This window comes from Stegodyphus dumicola, chromosome 6 (assembly GCF_044657685.1).
Source record: "Stegodyphus dumicola isolate Sdum_Otavi_A_Nest chromosome 6, ASM4465768v1".
NCBI lineage: Eukaryota > Metazoa > Arthropoda > Arachnida > Araneae > Eresidae > Stegodyphus > Stegodyphus dumicola.
This window is the reverse complement of record NC_140773.1, coordinates 212,749,163-212,771,885: the sequence shown is the minus strand read 5'-3', so window position 1 is coordinate 212,771,885 and position 22,723 is coordinate 212,749,163. Positions and strand designations below refer to the sequence as shown.

Genomic DNA, 22,723 nt, shown 5'->3' with positions numbered 1-22,723 from the left:
ACTGCAACTTTTTATATCAGTTAAGTTTTCTTCTAATGCGTGCTCTTCCATGTAGGTAATGACAATATTCTATCAATAGTAAGAACACTAGTATTAAAATAAACAGATTGTGAAAATCGAATAATTATTGAAACCACGATAAACATAGTTTAGCCGCCCTTTTAGCCGCCATAAAAGAAATATAATAATGATAGCTGATAATACTGAGAAATTTAACAGTCGTTAATAAATTTTACGCAAGACTACGTTCATGGTAATGACAGCTATTGCTTTCGCATTAGCTTTATCTCAACAGAAATTATCACTTCCACATTTATGCGATAAACTTTCTGTAAAATATTTTCTTCGTCTGCAGTTATGTATGATAAAGGCAATGTACAACACATTTAAATCAGGTAAGTAAGCTAGATATATCTTTCTAAAGCAGAAAACTATCATATGTAGAAAATATTCATTTAAATTTTATGACGAAAAATAACAAATATTCTATTTGAATGATATAATATGGTTCGAATTTTTAAGAGCATGCCGCAAGTTAATCGCAATTTAGAATTGCTGTTTCAATAATCTGCCGAAGCGTATATAAAATATGATTTCATGCTATCTTCATTCACATATATAGTGGCTTCTTAAAACACTTTATTTTTAATTTCTAATCTTAAGGTTACTGTGTTTTCTCTTTCCTTAATCGGTATTAGGGAACTCAGGCCATTTTCTTTGCTGTTTCTGTTAGTAATTAATTTATTATACTAAATGGTGGAAAGAATGATAAAATTACATAACCGTGATTTTCAGAAAAAAAAAATTCATTAATTAAATTTCTTATTATAAAAATGTTCGATTAAAACTACTTTTACTTTATAAGCAGAGTGTACATACCCTGTTGAAGAGGTTTAGTATGTGTTAAATTATAACCGAAATGTTTTTTGAAACTTGAAACTGGAAATTTATTAAACATAATTTTAAAAAAAACTTTGTATTTAAAGTTTTTATAAAATACGCATATTTATTGATAAGTAAGCAACAGTATGCTTTAGCGTTGCCAGTAGTTGGTGTAGAAAATTCTAAGCATCTGATTTTAAAAGCTGTAATTATGGTTTTAGTTTAAAAATGAGATCAGTTTTGATTTCCCTCTTGGTTTTTAGCTTCTTTAAGAACAGTGTTCATTGATTATGAGTATTATCCCTGAAATATGTATGAAGCTATCAACTGTAATACACCTTTTGACACTATAAAGTGGTGTACCATTCAAAATTCACTGATTTTGATAGCAATTTATTGTGATTATTGTATGAAGGTAAAAATATCCGCCTTTGGATTCGATGTGTTATAAACTGCAGCTAAGATTAGCTATTAAAAGATGACTGCAACTATTAAAAGATGACTATGACGAACAAAGATGTGACAACCCATTTCAGTAATGCATGATAATAATCAAAGAAAACATTTACATTTCTTACAGCCCAACTTTACCAACTTTCGGTTTTGGGCTATTTTCCAAACTGAAAGAAATATTGAAGAAAGGTCACTGTTTTTCTTATGATACTGACGCTCTTCCATACTGAAGTTGCTTTGAACAAATATCACAAAAATAAACTACAAACGTAATGCGCATCATTTGCATAAAAAACGGAATAACAGTAAATGATCTTTATATTGTAAATTAAAAGTTCATTACTTTAGAGCAGGGATTCCCAACAGATATTCTTGAATTTATTCCATTTAAAAAAAATGGGTTTCTTCGTTTTTCTCTATCACATACAGTATACAACAAAATCATGATACAAATAATTGCACATAAATTTAAGGGTAACGAGTAAAATGAAAATATGAACAATAGTTTTGTAAAAACGGGTTTAATAAATTGGTCTTCATATTTTTTGAATTATTATTATAAGTCCTGTTTGTAAATTAGTTTTAAGAAGCAAAATTCCTGATTCTGAATGAACATAAGTTCGACTTTGATGAAATGATAGTTGCATGTATTCATGTATTCACGCAACTGTATTAAAAATTTGACATAATATTGCTCAATTTTTAAATCACCACGTTCAAAAAACTGTTTCTTGTTTTCAGTTGTAAATTATTGACTTGATTAAAATCAGCTTCTACTAGGTAAGAAGAGGGAAAAATCAGTGATGCTCTTCAGTAACAATTTTTATTTTGTAATATTTATCTCGGCTGACTTTCGGATTCTAAACCTTGGTTTACCCTTGTGTTTTGAATAGACGTGTGCTTATATATCATCCTTCAATGCAATAAATTCCTCTTGCATCATGATACCAAGATTAAATATATCTCAGTTCAGCGATTCTATCAGCCATGCTGGAATATTCAAAATTTCAGTGTCTTGGTAGCTAACATTAAAATATCCTTTTAAATTCCGTAAGCCGATGGTATATAACAATGCATCTTTTGAAAAAGTATTTTTTGGTTATGTTCTTTGTAATTTTTAGTTGTGCTTTCTTGCGTTGCTGCAGTTTACTTTTATATTGCATTTTTACATAAAAAATATGTATGATTTTTTTCCTTATTGTATGATAAAATTTATATCAATAAACAATTAATTCTCAGTTTTACGATATTAATATGTTTTTGTAATCAATCGGATCTTCATTATGCTGGTCAGCTGCTCATGTATATTAGATGGTTGACCCCAATTCACTTCTTCATCATTGATTCCTTTTAAAACTTTGTTGACAGTATTCATAGTGGTAAAATTCTGTAGTATTAAATTCGGTTTAGGCTCCCTCAGGGTCAGTACCGACCACATTGGAAGCCCGTGCTGTAATTCAGTTCTGAACAGTAAGATGTTCATGAATGGAACAATAATCTTATTTTTTATTTGAATAAAATAATACACATGAATGCTATGTGCTTAATTTATTGAGATATACTGCAATAAATCTTGAGGAAAGTGTTAGAGTTCGCCACAAAAATATAGGTGCTTTTTCACATTGTAAACAATGCACCCTCCTGCCAAAGCCGTCAGATAAAAAGTGAACATTTGGTGACTCGAAACAGAAGCATAGAAATATTAAGCGGACATCATTTGAAAAAACTGCAGCAGTTACCAAAGTGGCAAGTTGTCATTAGAGACAACTCAGAACTTCAGTACTGAGAGGCTGTATAAATGACTTCGGTTGATGCAACTAACTTCTAATACTTTCTTTTATAAATTCAAAGAATAATAGAAAAGTTTCTTGATATCACTAAGGACTAAAAGGAGCTTTTAAATAACTTCGAAGTGGCATAAAAATTCACCAGCTTTTATTGTTATTAGTTGTGTTAGAAATTTTCTGAATTTTTCGTTCTTAGTTTTGATAGAACATTTGACTGCGCCTTTTTTATATTTTCTTATGATTTAGAAGCACTTCAATCAAATTTAATTTTAAAATATTGAGGTAAAAAAATTTAAAATATAAAATTTAAATTAGACTAAATAATAAATAGACATGAAAATCTGATTTATATGAAATCAAATGTATGCGCTTTATAAATATTCATATAAAATGTCTATACGTGCTCTTATGTCTTATTCAAATAAGTTCATGATAATGATACGTCAGGCATGTGTTTAGCATAAAGATTATTTTAGTTTCCAGAATGTTTAAAGTTATTTTTTCAAATATCATCGATTTTTAACAACTCCTATTATCGATACAGTGTCAAAACTCGAATCTACATATTCGATATTTCGAGAAAAGAGCATATAAAGCTTTAACATACAAAATCAAACTTCGCCTTATTTCCAAAACATCTTAAAGCATATGGAAATAATTTCTTTTATCCTATAATAAAATATAAAGAAATATAACAAAAAATGCATTTTTGATATTGCATTGGAAATGTACACGGGTATCGCTGAACTCATTAAAGAATGACAGCTATTCTCAAAAGAGTTGTCTTCTTCAATTTTTTCTCATTTTTACCCGAAACGTTATCTCGATCTATCGACTTCCAGCTCGAAGGGTAAAATCTAAAAATGCAGAAGAAAGATAAATCAGAAAACTATTATTCTTTATATACTACAAACAATATATAGTGAAAATATTATGCTTATTATTTTCAGCATGATAATGCTATATTAAAAATATGCATTGCTAGTGAAAATATTTAATACTACCCTTTTCTTCCTGACTGAATTTGCTTTAAATAAAAGCAATGACTTTTGAAGCCTTAAAATGTGTTCACGGACCGAGTAGTTTCAACTTTGCACGTCGAAAAATCTTTAAAGTTTTTGCAAAGCACAGTTATTTATTCTTATCGCCTTCTTCCGTACTCTTTGTAGACTGAAAATCAACCTTAAATTCCTAAACACTAACAAAAATAGACGAAAGAAAGAAGTATATTGCAGCTTGCAACAATCGCTCAATATCGGCAGAATAGTGTAGCACCATCTCATAGTCTCATAGTAAATTGCGAGGGCATCAAAATTATCAAAAAATCATACAATTGGTAAGTAATTACAGAAATTTTGTAAAAACACTTCTAAACTGGTCGAAATGGTATTTATAATAGTCCTTGAGTCATTTTATGAATACAAATGTGTCGAACTGAGAAACAACAGCAAGGAACTCCAAACCAGGTTGGCGCCAGTCACCAGAACTAGAATTTAAAAATTTATCATACTTTAAGGGGGCTCATACACCTTAAATCCTTTATGATCTTTGAATATGTGACTGTTGCAAGAATTAGGATATTTTTATTTTACAAGCAATTACTTCCAACTATTTACAACTGACTACATAATACAGTTGCTTTGGGAACTAGTAACCAGAAAGTTTGTGTTGCCACAAATATTTTTGTAATTTAATCCGCTTTGTGACAAAATGTTTCATGATGTTTTCACCTTGCGCGCATGATATTTTAAAAATGGCTAATGGTACATACTTGAAATTTGATGGAATTTTTTGTGTGGGCACTATTTTCTAACTGAACCAAAAATCTGACGAATATTTTAATATTAAAAAATTTTATGCAGGAAAACATTACAATTTTTTTTTATAAAATACATTTTATAAACTCAACTCCAAATAAAATAAAAATTTAACATGAAATTCTTAGAATTTTTGGTTCACAATAGTTTCCAAATGCTACAAAAGCTATGTATTAAATATGGAATTAAATTATGCAACAGAATGTTTTAATCTGTGCGCGCAAAGTGGAAACATGACGAAAACCGTTGTCATAAAGGGATTAAATTATAAAAATATTTGTGGCAACACAAACTTTCTGATTACTATTTCAGAAAGCAGGTATATTATGTAGTCACCTGTAAAAAGTTGGAAGCAATTGTTTTTAAAGTAAAAAAGTTATCTCAATTCTTGCAACAGTCACATATTCGAAGATCTTATGGTCTGTAAAGGTGTATGAGTCCTCTTAAGGAGACGAGTTAACGTAAAAACACAATGTAGAAAGCTATAAGATGTAAGGAGCAATGAGATTTAATAATACGAAAAGCAAAGCATTTCTAGTAATAAACATGACGACTTTACACAAAAGTTAGTCATCATTGTTAAACCCGAAGAAATCCTAAAAACGTCGCGGGGGTTAGTTAAAATGAGTTGAAATGTGTGTGACTGAAATCTGTTTGAGGCCCAAAAATAAATGCAATAAAATGTATTTAGAAGGGAAAATGGAAATTTTTCGTAAAAACAAGTACTAATCTCTTCTCCTTCCAAATCCAAAACATATGGACATGTCAAGATGAAGAAGATGCATATGCTAAGCAAGAATGTTGTAAATCGTAAAAATGATTTTTTCTTAGTTTTAGCTTAGCTCTAGATCTTTTGCGAAGTTGGCCCTAACAGGAACAATTCAGTATTGAGAATGATTTAAGAAAGCAGATTTTTAGAAGCTAAACATTGAAGTGTTAAGAAGTTTTGTAGAATTTAAACTCCTAAACAAGGTCGTTGTGAGATCTTATTCTTCGAATAGTTAAAGTCTTTTGGAGAAAGATGTAAGGTTTATCCTAAGTTTATAACAGTTATTTTTAAGTTTATGCACCTTTCCTATCTCTCGTAATTTCAGCTTGATATTCCTTACCAGAATGAGTTTTTAGAATCGCGTTTAATGCAAATGAGAAGGAGTAATATTTAAGTCGAAGTTTCACTGACTTCGGAAGAGAGAATCAGAGTTTCTGAATAGCGCGCGTTTGCCTTTTGGCCACGTCTCTCTAAGCTGTTACTACGCTCAGCGGCATCGCATGCCCTTGATAGCTTCGCTAGCTAATTCAATATTTAGGGGTCAACTGGTTACAATTATGTTAGCTTCGGCTAAATCTCTTTAGCTAGTCATTAATTAAGTTCTTATTTCTTATATTTTTGAGTTGAAGCCCAAGTGAAGTCTTTGTTGTACGTCCTGAGAAAGGGACCATCTGAGTTTGAGCAATAAAGGGTAATTAACCCTTCTTGAGTTTTACGTTTCTTTTTCTGGACTTAAGCAATTATTCGCTTAACTGTTCACTAGGTTCCTCAACACTTATTTAAAAGGGAGGAACCCTATAAAGGAATGATTTAATATTCATATCAGTCTAACACACTTGCTCAGTCTAACACTCAATATTTTATTTTCTGCAGAAATTTTGACGTGATACTCACTAACGTGATGAGATCATCTAATTCGATTTGTTTAGGACTGGAAGTAGTATCAATTTGCTTAATTTAAATTTTTAAAATTCATTATAATACTTAAAGTTTCTTCGTTTATTTCAGAAGGCTTTACGAAACGTTATGCTTCTCAGGACATTATTGATTATTTTACTGATTTCGTGTCTTGCGGAGAGTGCTTGTCCTCCCCCAGAAAAAATTTACCCTTTTTGCACATGTCGGGAAGAAGACAGACAGAGTTCAATGACCTGCAGAAATATGCAGAGCTTTGAAGATCTTCTCCTTCCAATTCAAGCGACAGTAAGGAGAGATATGTTCTCGCTTCATATCATTAATTCCTCCCTCCTGTATATACCTAACGGACTTTTCCAAGAAACTAATTTCAAAGAAGTGAGTATTTATATAATTTTTAATAATATTTTAATGTAATAGTTAAAGCTTATTCGAAAACCAGAACTTTGCATTCGACATGCACTATATACCAGTATATATCTTTTCTAACCAGAAATCTTATTAATATTCAGTAAAAGCAAGCATTATTGTGAAAGTGTGCAAATTTAAAATAATCAAGTGGCAAAAGCAAAACCAAGTTTTGTGAAATTTCATTCCATTATAATTCTTATTTTTGATAATATAGTATATTTTCATAAATCATATGATAGACTGTCATTTAAAGGAAAAACTTTCCCGATTTATGAGCTCCTATCGGTCTAACCAATCGAAATGAACATTCATGTATTGCTATTTGAAGGTATGCGTTGATTTAAAGAATAGAGCTCTCACGGTTGCAATTACAGTGAAAATATTTCGAAATTTTCAAATGGCACTCCCACCCCATGTTTTTCCTGCTCAAGTTGATCACTGCACAAACGTAAAATGTTTGCAAAGAACATCGTTATATAAAGAACCAATAATAATCTCCATTAGGGAGATTATTGACAACAATGACGAAAGGAATTTTGTAGAAGGAGTCTGTATAACTCTATGTTTTAACCGTTTTATGGCTTCAGTTCTGACAAATCTCAGGGATTTAATATGTACATCTTATATTTCAAATAACTCCAGAATCTGAAATCCATCGGAGAGAGAACCAGTGATCGAGGTGGCTACGAAACTGCAAAGTTACGGGAGATGATTCTATCTCCAAAGTGCTTTTGCAGCACTTGTCAAACACACTCTGTGACGCGTGGAGAAACGCTGTCTTACATCCACACAGTGTCATTCACGACATTCCACTGCTGCAATTCCGAAATTACGTTCGTCATGCTTGGCAACAATCTCATGCAATGCGTTATCGCCGGCGAAAGTGGGTACTTTGAAAGCTTTCAATTCTAATATTAATTTCGAATGTGTTGAGCGCAGAGCTCAAACGTGTACTTTTTAAGGCATTAAAATTAACCTGGATTGTTTATCCTCGACCTTAACGGCGGATCTTATAATGTAGTTAATGTGTATAATTTGTAAGATGATTTCATATTATGGCCTGGTACTGCTAAAACTAACACCACGCAAGTTTTGTAACAGTAACAGAAGACAACTCACTTATTCATGTAAAGTTGCAATACAGTTGCTTGCTAGTATGCTAATTAAGGCGTGTTTAGAAAAACAGAACTTACGTGGAATCTTGTAACCGGAAACTAACCATCTTCTAATATTTACCGAATCCTTTCATCGGTGGTTGCTCTAATTCCTACTGAAATGAAAAATGAAAGGAATAAATGAAAAAAAAATTAAATGAATAAATGAAAAATGAAAATAAAATGAATAATGAAACCATCGGTGGTAGCTCTAATTCCTACTCTCCGAGCGGACTCATTCTGAAACGTATAAAAATGACAAATTCCAGCAGAGCATTCCTTATTTAAGATAAAGATTCACTAAAAATTCACGCAAATGATCGATTCAATAAAATTATATCTGAAAAAAAAAAAACACTTCATTTTAGATGCTTGAGATGTGTTAATTAGAATCAACTTCGTACTTTCAACTTTTCTTTTAAACTTTACTTTTCTTTTAAACTTCTTCTTTACTTTTCTTTTAAACTTTTCTTTTCTTCAACTTTACTTTTCTTTTAAACTTTTCATGAGTTCTTTCAGCGAACTCTACGAATGCTTAATAGTGTCTTGCATTCTGTATGTCATACGCTTATTCTCTGATGTAGTGGAGTCTACATTGATCACAGGAACATAAGCGTCATTTTTCTATTCAATTAATATGTAATGTGTACACTTAATGAATTAATAAGTAATATGGAGATATTTTCACTAAGAATGGCGACATTTAATTGTATTCGCTCAATCTTTTCTCGTGCAGTGTTCTAAAGTTCTCAAAATGCCTATTTAAGTGTTAGCATGATATTCTTATGAAACTGTTTTAAAAAATTGAAACCTATGTATTATTGATGAATTCATTAACAAAACTGTGAAAAGTATAAGCTTGTTCTTTCTGTCCTTCATTTTCTGTTTAAAATTTGCGTAATTAAAGTAATGCTCATAAAGCAGTAATTTTTGAATAATAATATAGAATATGAAGTGATACTATTTAATTGATTTTAGGAATTATTAGAAGCATTTTTTAAAATTTACTGTTATATTTTTATAACGAAATTTTAGGACTCTTGAAAAGTACTTGTCGAGACATTAGATATTTTTTGAAGCGGGCAAGAGGAAAAATGAGCAAACCCCTTCGCCGGGAATCGAACCATGGACCTCTGGAATACCGGCCCAGCGTGCAAAACCGCTATACCACGCGAAGGCACGCTAGGAAGGCGGAGAAATACCTTATATACTTCCCTTTTTAAAGGGCGATTGGGGTTTTTAGGGGACCCAGTTGCCAAATCCTGGGTGTGGTGAATCCTCATCCAACACCCTTTTAGTTCGGTCGCCATTGTAGAGACATTAGATATTTTTTGAATACTTAAGATTGCAAGTTTGGATGGACTGACCTTTCGTACTTTCTAAGTAAGAAAATATTCCTAGCCGTTTTATAGTTAATTCAAGAAGATTTAAATCACAATGATGGCGTCAACATCATACGTCGTGTTTTTGAAACTGCTTCTTAACCTGCAATACGTATAATAACAAATAATAAATTTATTTCTGTATACCACCTGATTTTATAACTAACAGATCATACATATTCCTTTCAGATTTATCTCATTCAAACGGAATTCACTTCTTTCTCCGATACGGATATAGCTTTCGATGGACTGGAAAATACTTTGACTAAGATCTCCATTTCAGGTTCCAAATATGTAGCTCAATGGGAGTGGTCCCAGCTACGCAATTTGCAACGAATCGAATCCATAACGATCAACTCTACTTCAATGTATTCCATTGACCAGACAATTCTTGTGCCGAATATAATTAGGCTAGCAATTACTCAATCAGAGGTCTCCTTCATTTATGATGAAGCATTTCAAGCCCTGAATAAATTATTATACATGACTCTAAATGAAAACAACATAAAGGTGTTGAAAAGAAGCATGTTTCCCAAGCCATGTAGACTTCAATTATTGGACTTAAGGTAAAATTAGTTTCGTGTGTTATCTTTCGATTAAGTTCTTTATTCAGTATCAGTGTTACTGTGAAAGACTGAGATTTGGAGAATGTCGACATTCACCGGTGAATGTCAGCATTCACATAGTCGCTTGGTGCATGTCCAAAACATTTGCCAAATATCCTTATTTCTGACTTACACCGGCAAATGTCGACATTCACCATGCACTAATGGTGAATGTTGAATACGTCAGAGATTTGCATTTTGTTCTCCGTATTTCAGGCGCCATAAAACTTCTAGGGTAACGTAACGTTTTCGCCTGTCTTGCTAAGAGGAGTAACCAATCCCTGGTGAGAAGAGTTGTTCGTAACTCTATAGAGGCATTTTCTTTTGATTCTAACGCGAGAAGGGCTACTCGATATTACTTGACTTCTTAATAATGACAGCAGTCGTGCTTGGATAAATGTTAAGCATTTAGTTTTAAATTTAGTCAATAAAGAATTTTTTTTTACTTTTGCATTTATACCGTATATATCAAAATATGAAAAAGTTTAAGTAACAGCACATGTAAATAAACCTTTGAACTTAAACAATACATTCTAAATGAGAAAAGGAAATAATACAAAAAACTTTATTATGAGATTGAAATTTTATTTATTGCAACAACATAAACTTTTATGACATTTTGAATTGCACAAGAGTCCCTTGCTTTTACAACTGCATTTTGTTGTGGAACACTGCCGTTTGCTGTGACAGCGTGTATAGCCTTGCCCTCTACTTCTCAAATTAGCTGCAGCTGCTTCTCTCAGAGACATTACTGAAGAATGGAATCTCAATGAATGAAGAGAAGGAATCTCATCTACGGAAAGCCAGAGTCTTATTCCAACAACTGCCAAAACATTACGGCCATCTGTACGAACACGGTCGATATCAGAGACTTGTATTCTTACGGTATCACCAATTTGAGCAGAAGAAAATTTTTTGAGGTTAGCAACATTTTCATTGCTTGCAGTAAAAGATTCTCTTTCGCGTCCGATCTTTTTACAGAAATTAACTCGTGTTGTTCAGTCAAGGCTTGATACAAAGATGTCGTAGGTGGCAGGCACTCCTCAATATTTTTCTTTGGAATATGGTTTTCGGTATGGCCATTGCACAGATTTTCTTCCAAAGTATTAACAATTTCTTAAGCTCTTCTTCGGTTTCAAGCTGTTCTTCAGTTTCAAAAGTATTAGCAATATTTTAAGAGTTTCAATATTTGCGATTTGTTCGCCAGGCAAAAAAGGCGATGCTATGCCTGTTTTTGGTTTAATGCCAAACATAGCTTCATAAGGAGTAATCAATCCCGCTGAGGAGAGATGTGTTTGAAAAATGAAAACAATTGTCTTCTCGTTTACTCGCAATTAATGCATTTAACTTATCAAGGAAAAGTTCACGATTCGCTGCAGTATATCCATTCAACATAAGTTAGGGTATTGAATTAAAAAAATTAAGAAAACGTTGCGCGTACCATTAAACTTAGCATAAGACTGACAAACAGTGTTCCAGAGTATAACAAATACATGCTACATAACTTCAATCGCAGCAGAGCAAAGGATTTGGCGACAGACAGTCGCCCCTCTGTTGAACTCGACTTCTCTTTTCAACCTCCACCACAGTATATCTGTGATTGTCGACATACACCGGTGATGATCCGAATGTACACGAATATAACCAAATATTCGGTCTTTCACCGACGTATTTGGTGTGTGTTGACATTAACCGGTGAATGTCGACATTCTCCAATTTCGATCTTTCACAGTAACATCAGGACATATTTCTCACGCTCTAATTTAGTGGAACGTTTACTTCAGTCATACTTGCAACTCGTAACTCAGACTTGAAATAGTATTTTCGCAGTTTATTTAATTTGTTTATTTATTTTTATTACGCTATTAATATGCTATATTTTCACATATATAGCCCACCTTATCTAACTAAGACTGTACACCTTGCATACACATACACAGACGCACATACCCATAAAAATTCAATATCTCCCGTTCTATTGGGCGGATTGACGAAATTTAACTTGCACTTTTCATGTCTCAAAAGTGCGTCTTAGGCTATATATTAGAAATGTTTCGCGATTATTTTATTTCTTTTACTTCGCACAAGGAAGTAATAAAAAATATTAAATAAAGATTAAACGAAGCTGGATCAATTATTTTATTGCTTTATTTTACAAGCAAACTCAAACTTTGAACAACAATGAGAAATAGAGTTAACAAAATAAATTGACTCATAAAATTAATCAAAATTTCACTATATACAATATTTTGAGTAAAAGCATTGCTAAACTTGAATAAACATCAATCAGCTGAGTACGTCCACATCAGACATAATTTTTTTTCTCTTCTCTTTTTCTAATATAAAATTGTTGCACTTTGGTTTCAAATATAAAATTTCTAATATAAAATTGTTGCACTTTGGTTTGCAGCAACTCTGAAATAGTACTATATGCATTTGTTACAAAGCAGAAATTCAATTTTCAGAAGACAAGTTCATTTAAGTATTTTAGAATTGCAACGAACAGGTTAATGATGAGAATTTCGCGGTAGTTCTCTCTGAACAGAACGCTGACATCTGACTACGGAGACTTCGGAAAGATTATACAATCGATTTGCATAGAACAACCTTCGATGTAACAGCCTGTAAAATTACAGCAACGAATAATAAGGTTCTGGCTGACACTCCATAAGACTAATGTAACTGTTCTCTTCATTAAAGGCCCTAAGATTGACCTTCATTAAAGGATCGGAGATAAGTATGTTACAATAATTTTCTTAAGTACTTAAATAGGTAAAAATGTGAAAAAATACGAATCTCTTTCTTAAACATGCTTAGTCTCCCTTCTCTCCTGAAAGCTATAAACAAGCAAATTTTGTGTCTAATTACTTTCCAAAATGCAGAGTAGAAATAATCAGAAACAGAGACAGGATTGTTTACTAAGTATTTTTTACATTCAACATTTTAGAATTAAATTTTAGGAAATGAAAGAAACGATTTTATTAAATATCTCAAATGTAATAAAAAAGCACAATTTCAAGAGCTATATGCTTTGCAACAACTAATACAAGTGGCAAGTAGAAAGAATGTTTTTCTTTATTTGATCTGCTAATGGTTGAGTGGATAAGACTGCTCAACTACCTGGTAATTTAACCAAGAGTAACAATAAGAGCTTATAAGATATTTCTTTCTCCTTCTTAACGAGCCTTCGTCGTGCAGTGGTCTGCACGCTCAGCGCGTAATTGAGAGGTTCACGGTTCGATTCCCGGCGAAGGCGTTGCATATTTTTCATCTTTCCTGCTTCCAAAAAATACCTAATGTCTCTACAAGCTCTGATTTATTTAAGAAAGGCCTCCGCAATGGAATCCATCCTCACTGGCAGATAGACTTCGCGTGCTTTGCCACAGTCGAAAATAAATTGAATCTTCTTGTAGGTTGCTGTCAAATGCTTTGCCAGACTGACCAAAAGGAAGCGTTTTGTTTATTAAGCAAACCACTTTGTCATACAAGCAATGATAAACAGTAAAATCGTTCCTCTTGCAATGGTAACGAGTCAATTAAACAATAACATTTAATAAGAAGTCATGACAATCAAAAAGTTCAATAGCAATGGATCGTTGAAGTGATAACACGCGTTTTGACTCATATAATGCATTTATCATAATAGTTTTGGAAGAGTAACAGGTTAGACGAATCAATGTATATTTACAGATTTTCCTAAAACACTCTTTAAGCTATGAATTCAATTATGCAGCATTAAAATGGCTGAAGAAAATATTTTAGAATTCTGTAAAAGCTTATGGGATTTGTCAAAGAGTTATATCTATTCGAATAAATCCTTAGAAACTGAGCTAAAGTGTGAGCGAAAACTTTTTAAATAATAGCACAAATAGAATTTGAATTTTGAGAACTGTATAAATACATTCCGAATTCACTTTGTTTCACTTGCTAATTTAATCGTTTAGTAAATTTTAAAAAATCTTCGTTCAGATTTGTTTTTATATTCCTCTATTTTCCTTTACATAACTTTCTCAAGGTGTGTATTTCACTAGAAATTTTAATTATTATTCATTATGTATTATTAGTGCTATTCAATATTTTTGCGGTTTTTTCAAAGATTGAAAATATTGTTTTGACTAAATTGTGTTAATTTGTAATTGATAAACTGAAGACTTCTCAAATGCTACAAATCATACCGCAAGTATTATAATTATAGCCTATTTTCTTTCAAAATAACATATCAGAAATGTATATGTGCTTTTGGTTTATGTATAATCAAGACAAATATCTCTACAAGCTTAGAAATTAATTATTGTATTAAATGTCTTAAATTCTTTCCAGTTATGAAATTTTCTGTTTGTGAAACTGTTTATACTTCATAAAACTATTTCTTGGAACACTTTTCCAGGAAAAATCAGTTGCGGTATCTCCCAGGAGACTTATTCGAAGATATGCCAGAATTCCTTATTTTAAGGCTAGATGAAAACCAATTTGTAACTCTAAACGAGAAGGAGTTTTCTCTGCCAATGAGCAAGTTGGCTTGGTTCTTCATGGCAGGTAAAACACGTTCCATGGTTTCGTTAAATATAAATAGTTCAAAGTGTGAGTTTTTTTTTTTTTTTTTCTTTCTTTTTTGCTACCATGTTGCTAGAAAGAAAGAAATTTAAAAATAAATTACATCATAAAATTAATTAAAATGAGAATTTTTAAGCTTTTAGGAACCAAGGGTTCTTTCTTTAAAATGTTATTTTTTGCTTAGAATTGGATGTCAATTCTAAATCTATTAAATATGGCACTTTCAGACTACTCTCAAAAATCATTATTTGCCACACAATAAATTTTTAGTATACTGTAAAGACAGAGAATTCTCATTAATATGTGCATGTGGATAGTTAATCTTAGAACTTCTGTGTGGTTTCTAGAAAACCCATGCTGTGGATGTTCAGGAATATTCCTTCCAGCCAAGGCTTAACGTCACGAGGTGAGACATAGACATTGTGGACATTCCATTGTGCGTGGAAATTAGTTTCCGATAAGCTGTGTTAGACAATAGTATGTTGAAGATGTTTTTTTAATAATTTTGAATATAAAGAGTTTTTCGCTGAATTTTAATCCAAAAACAGTGATACCTAAAATTCTTGTTGACATTTAACGTCCCAAAAGTTTGCCTTTATTGCAATACCAAAATTCGTAATCTGCCTTTAATCCAGTGGGTAAGCAAATGTAATTCTGATATATAAATGGACCATTAAGTGTTTTTTAAGTCCCATTTGCTTTTACTTCCCTCTTAATCTCAGTTTTTAATACCATTTTCGAAAGAATATTCTGTCTTGAAATCTAAATTAAAACAAAACAAAAAAAAAGTCTGAAAGTTTTTTTAGATTTTAAATCACGTCCAAAGGGGCATTTTGTTAATGTTTTGTGTCTTACCTTTATTTATTAAATATCATGTTCTTTGCGTTTAAACCATAAAATTCAGTTCAGTAGCAATGTCGCAAACCGGCTGGCTGCATGCTCGGCTTTCGTGGTTTACCCCATGTGTAACATGAATGCAAGCCAGTGTCCTTTAGGAAGCTTTCCACAAAGGCATTCCTTTTCTTAGCCAGATAGCCCTCGTACGCTTTGCCATATCCAAATAACATACGCAATGCTGAATGTGTGCTGCATACACAACACTGTGTGCTGTACTTTTTATACAGAAGTATTTTCTAAATTCGACTACCTTTGCAAAATGCTAAAGAAAACCGGTCCAGTGGAAAGAGGTCGAAAACTGATTTCGCTATTTAACCAAACAGAAAATTAATCTAAATAAAACCCTGGAAAAAAATTAAATTAGGGTACATATTGAATAACATTCTGTGAGCTCGAAATTAATAAAATAAAATATATATATCAGTCTTATCTTGTTCTTGCCTAATTTATATTTTACACTAATTTTATATTTTTATATTTATTATGTATAATCTTAATTGATTTGAAACACGAAGCGTGAAACAAAAATGAAATTGCAACATTCCCGTTTTTAAATCCTGTCATATTATTTGATATTATTTACAGAGAATATAAATTCATATAATAAATGTTAAGAAATACTGAAACCTTATGTCAGGTGCAGATTTTAACTATATAAAATTGCTGTTTTGCCTTCCATTTAGTTTTACACTGGCGTTTTTCTCATATTTTTTTATGTTTTCAGATAACCCACTAAAGTGCGATTGCCGAATGCGCTGGATAGTCAAAAGCAGGAAGCCTCCACTTTTCACAGCTTCTTGTAGTCTACCGGAAAATCTGAAAGGTGTGAATGTAAAAGATCTAACAGTTAATCAGCTTTGGTGTTGATAAAGTTCGAAGAAAGGGAAAAATGTAAAACGAAATTTGACATAATATAAAATTAATTTCTCAGAGATTATTGATCAATATTGTAATATTTATATTTGTAAATATTTGCTTGTGTTTGTGTTTATTTTCTCTTATGTGTTATTTAAGTTCCCTCTGCTCTATTTCAGAATATTTTTACACGATAGCAATGACGATGCAAATAGGCAGTTTTTTTTTTATCAAAATATGATTAGTAATATAACCGCACACTTCTGTGACCGTAACTCCTTTTTCCCTGCTCCTAAAGCATGGAGTGTCAAGTAGACAAAACTTCATTTTTTAAATCTCTTTTCACAGAGGAAATTCCTAGCCGTAAAGCATATTTGACAACTTTTTCGCCTACAGGTACAGAAGAAGCTAGAAAATCTTGTGTTGTTGAGAACGTTCTCAGAAACAGAAGAGCAAATAACACATACTAAATGCAAACCTAATTTATTTAATAACAAATGCATAAATAAATATATTTCTAAAGTAAACCTTAAATTCATATATTTTGGGCATAAACTGTTTACAATGTACAAATATATACTTTTACAACGTAAACGTGATTTTAGTATAAACTAATAGGCTTTCAGTTTTACATATATACATAATTTGAAAAACACCACAAAAAACTTTCAAAAAAAAAAACTTTTATAAAATAGCTTTATAACAAATAACTTTTGAAAAAGACTAAACTGAAGCAAAAATGTTTAGGAAGGATCAAAATGTCTTTTCAAAAGAAAGAGCATTCTGAGACTTCCTGAAAGAGAGCAAAAGATTGGCTGTGGCAAAAAAGATTGCGAATTACTGCTATTTCAACTGCTAACTATCAACTATGAAATTTTAGTGTCAGTTCCCTAGTCTGTAATATCTTACCATAACTTTCTAGTGTAATTTTGGTACTGAACTTTGGTATGAAACTTCAGACTGGATAAATTTTGACATCAAAGGAAATTTACTTTTTATACCAGTTACGTTTTATTCTAATATGTGCTTCCTATATAGGTTATCACAATGTTCTATCAATAATAAAAAACACTATTATTAAAACTTCAAAGCCATGATTAATAAAAATATTTTAACCAGCTGTTGATATATAAAATAAATATAATAATGATAGCTGATAATAATGAAAAATTTAACAACAGTCGTTAATAAAGTTAACGCGAGACTCCATTCATGGTAATGACAGCTATTGCTTTCACACTGGCTTTATCTCAGCAGAAATTATCGCTTTCCCATTTATGCGATAAGTTTCCTGTAAAATATTTTCTTTGTCTGCAATGATGTCTGAGAAAGAAATATACAACACTTTTGAATCAGGTAAGCAAGCTAGACATTTCTTTCTTAAGCAGAAAACTATCATATATAGAAAATATTCATTTAAATTTTATAATGAAAAATAACAAGTATACTATTCGAATTATATAATGCGGTTGGAATGTTTAAGAGCATGCTGCAAGTTAATCTAAATTTAGAATTGCTGTCGCAATAATTTTCAGAGCAGCATGTAAAGCATGATTTCATGCTATTTTTATTTACATATAAGGGATTTCTTAAAACACGATTTTTAATTTCTCTTCTTAAGGTTACCGTTTTTTCTTCCTTCTAATTCCATGTTAGGGAACTCAAGCCATTTTCTTTGCTATTTCTATAAATAATTAATTAATTCAAGTAATGTAAAGAATTTAAAAATCATATAACGATGATTTTAAGTAACTAAAGAATTCTATTGATTAAATTTCTTATTATAAAAATTTTCGATTAAAATTAATTAAATTTCTTATTATAAAAATGTTCCATTAAAACTACTTTTACTTTATAAGCAGTGTATACATACCCCGTTCAAGAGGTTTAGTATGCATTAAATTATAACCGAAACTTTTTTGAAGCATGAAACTGAAAATTTATTAAACCTAATTTCTGTAATTAAATATTTAAAGTGTTTATAAAATACTTAGGTTGACTGATAAGTAAGTAACAGTAACACACTGATAATAGCGTGCTTTAGCGTTCCCAGTAGTTGGTGTAGAAAATTCTAAGCATCTAATTTCAGCAGCTTTAAATATGAGATTAGTTTATTAAATGAGATTAGTTTGATTTCACTCTTTATTTTAGCTTCTTTAGTAATAGGGTTCATTGCTCACGAGTATTATCCCTGAATTATGTATGAAACTACAAACAACAACACACTTTTGACACTACAAAGTGGTATGCAGTTACAAATTCAATGGCATATGATAGCAATTTACTGCGATTATTGTTTGAGTGTAAAACCTGTCTGCCTTTGGATTCGAAGTGCCTGAATCGTGAACAAGGATGTGTCGACCCATTTCAGCTTTTCATAATGGTAATCAAAGATCAGTAGATGACACACTTCTTACAGTCCAAATTTTTTTGCCATCTTGTAATTTTTGGTTATTTTCCAAACTGAAAGAAATGTTCAAGAAAATTCACCATTTTCTGGTTAATCCTGAATCTCTTTGGAGGTGCTTTCAAGAAACGGCTCAAAAACAAACGTTCTTCAACTGAAAGAAATGTTCAAGAAAATTCACCATTTTCTGGTTAATCTGAAGCTCTTTGGAGGTGCTTTCAACAAACGGCTCAAAAACAAACGTTCTTCGCGAATAACATGAAAAGTGCATTTTTTGTTTGAAAAACGGAAGTAAATGATTCTTATACTGTAAAGTAAATTAAAGTTTCGATACTTTAGAGGAGAGATTCCCAACATTTTTCTTGCGTTTATTTCTTTTAAAAGAATTTTTTCTTCGTTTTTCTCTATAACCTACAGCATACTGTTGTAAAAAAGGTTTTATTAAATTTGTTTTCTTATTTTTTGCATTATTATTATTATTAATAATTTTTTGTAAACTAGTTTTAAGAACAAAATCACAGATTCTGATTACACAAAAGTTAGATTTTAATGAGTATAATAGCTGCACTTCATGTACTGATGTAGCTGTTTTAATATTTGGCATAAAATTGCTCTATTTAATTTTTAAATAACCTCGTTCAAAAATATGCAACATGTTTCTTGTTTTCAGCAGTAAATTATTAACTCGACTGAAAGAAAAGGGAAAAGTCAATAATGTTGTTCATTTAACAACTTTTATTTTTTAATATTTATCTCGATTGATTTTCAAATTCTAAACCTTTGTGTTTTGAATAGACCTGTGCTTAAATATCATCCTTCAATGCAATCAACTCCTCTTGCATCATGAGACCAAGAACAACTATATGGCAGTTCAGCGGTTCTATCAGCCATGCTGGAATATTCAAAATTTCAATATCTTGGCAGCTATCATTAAAATATTCTTTTAAATTTTGCAAGCGGCTTGTGTACAGCAATGTATCTTTTGAGGAAGTTTCGCGTTCTTCGTAATTTTTCGGGTGTGTTTTTTTTGCATTTCTGTGGTTTAGTTTTATGTTGCACTTCTTGTATAAAAAATATGTATTTTGAAAAAGGATCATTAATTTAAAAAATATATTAAATATTTTTTGCGTATTTTTCACTGTGTTTATTTTGAATAATTGTTTCCCTTAATGTATGATGTAGCGTTATATCAATAAAAATTTATTATCAGTTTTATAATATTAATAAGTATCAGTGGGATCTTCATTATGCAGAAAGGTTGCTCATGTATATTTGGCTGTCGACCACCAATAGATTCCTTGATCATCATCGATCCACTTTAAAATTTTGTCCTCCCAGTTTTGACCTCCAATACGAACACCTTTGAGAACCCGTGATATAGTGCAATTAGAAACAGTAAGCTATTCAAGGAATAGAAAAACGATTGTACTTCTTTATTTGAATGCAACAAAGGAGATGAAGGCTATCTGCTTGATGCTTTTAAATAAACTGCAAAAAATCTTTAAGAAAATGTTAGAAGTTTGACTCAAAAATGTAGCTGTTATACCACTACGTTGTAAGCAATACACATTCTTCCCCAGTGGTCAGACAACAACTGAATATTTGATGACTCGAGCCAGAAAGCACAGAAATATTAAGCAAATATCATTTGAAAAAACTCCTGCAATTATTAAAGTGGCAGGTTGTCATCAAAGACAACTCATAGCTCTTGTGTTTAGAGGCTGCATAAATAAATAAAGGCTTCATGTAATGCAACTAATTATTAACACTTTCTTTTATGAATTCAAAGATTAACAGAAACGTTTCATGTAATCTCTAAAGACTAAAAGGAGCTTTTAAATAGCTTAGAACTGGCGTAAAAATTAACCAGTTTTTTTATTATTAATTTTGTGATAGAAATTGTCTTAGTTAATCTTTATTAGTTTTGAGAGAACTTTTGTTTGAGAATTTTTGACATTTTGATATGATTTAGAAGCACTTCGATTAAATTTAATCTTAAAATTTTGAGGTAAAAAATAATTTTAAAATGTAATATTTTAACTTAGACCAAGTAATAAATAGACATTAAAAACTAATGTACATGAAAAGAAATTTTTGCACTTTAAATATTCATATAAAATGTCTATATGTGAGTTTATGTCTAACTCGTAATATTCGTTCCTTCTACTGTAATTATTATTCCAATAAGTTCGTGATGATGCTACGTCATGTCGCTTTCAGATTAAAGATTGTATTAATTTCTAATAATGTTGATCTGTTATTTAATGTGATTTAATGATCTTCCTGCTATAGTAGCTAAAATTTAGAAAATATGTATTTTAGTCCCAATAGTATATTTTAATGCGTTTTACATTTTATCAAAAAAATTTTAATAATTAAGAAAAGCGTTTATTGCTGCTAAACCACTAAATTTATCAAGTAGTTACAAAATCAATAAAATGAAATTCTTTAGATAAATTAAAGATTTTGCTATATGCCGAGTGGCAACACAGCAAATTTGTAATGCGTAATGTGCGGGTAAGATAAATTAATAATTTTATGTTTCATGACGTGACAATGCTTGCCAAAGCGAATGTATGATATATCCATGTTAATGGTCGAAAAACTTTAGAAAAACTCCGCCTAGGAATCTTTTGAAGTCAAAAATATAAAATGGCGTACTAACATTCGCAAAATAGTACATACTAAAGAGAGAATAACCTACATGCAGTTTGATTTTGAAAATAATGAATGCTTATCTTCGGCTTATGTTTAACAGTTTAATAATAATAATAATACATTAATAATAAGAAGAATTAATTCTAAAAAGGAACTCAGAATGAAAGCAGAGCTTATAAAGGGGAATTTCATAATTTTTATGCTGTATCATGTTTTAAATATGCAGGAATACCAGATTTTTCTCGGAGTTATTTCAGATATTTTTCTTAATACACATTAGAAATAGCTATTGGCTTAATAAGTGCTTGCTGCCAGGGCAATTTGCATATACCAAATAGCTGGGAATTATCTGAGTAGTTGATTTCTGATGATGTTTTTATCAACACGTAACGTGTACCTATTACACTGTACTTCAACATCTCTTTGAACTTAGTTAAATTCTTCATTTATACCATTCAAATTATGTTATCTCTTTCACTTTTATATTTTATCAATCTAGAAGCGAAACAGGTGTTTTTTCTATTATCAAAAGACTTTTAAATTTTTTCAATAACTCTTCCTATCACTGGAAAGAAAGAAGGTAACCTTGATTAACAGTTTCTTAAACTTTTATGGAACCAGGTTACAGAAATGCTATAATTAAAGTTTCCAGAAAAGTTGTTCAATTTATGAAAAGGGCGTGATATGGTAATGTAAATCATAAAATTACAATTAAGGTAGGGGAATAATTTCAGAAGGTAGCTTTAAGATTATAAAAAAAGTATTTTTGAAGGTATTTTACTTTCTAAATCATTGGTATTGGATGCTTAATGCTTATTACAACACATTATGTAATGCAGCTTTGTTCTTAGACATAGAATCTCTATCAAGAAACCTAATTTAAAAAGTTTTCATGAGTGATTCAAAGATATCATTTACATTAGATTTCTTTGCTGAAACTTTGTACTTAGTCAAGTGCTTGGTGTTTATATATTGATGCAAGCTATGGACTCGTCAGTATCTCTGTTAAAATTTTATCAACTTTTTATATGTTAAAATTTAATAAATAAATAAGTATAAATTCACTTATCTTCTAAACAGTTGACCTGGAACATGCTCCTTTTTCTTTTGAAGGATGTTTGTTTACTCTGAATTCCATTCATTACCGAAATCTAATATTTTTTTTTCAGAAATTTAT

General features: G+C 30.9%; 1 protein-coding gene across 1 annotated transcript; it reads left to right on the top strand.

Moving 5' to 3' along the window:
• Positions 1 to 217: 217 nt before the first annotated feature.
• LOC118195434 (uncharacterized) lies at positions 218 to 16,560 on the top strand. The gene is made up of 5 exons (XM_035366738.2): positions 218 to 395; positions 6,717 to 7,001; positions 9,760 to 10,136; positions 14,563 to 14,711; positions 16,351 to 16,560. Exons 2-5 carry the CDS (start codon positions 6,735 to 6,737, stop codon positions 16,491 to 16,493), a joined length of 936 nt encoding a protein of 311 aa, XP_035222629.1. The 5' UTR covers positions 218 to 395; positions 6,717 to 6,734; the 3' UTR covers positions 16,494 to 16,560.
• Positions 16,561 to 22,723: the final 6,163 nt, after the last annotated feature.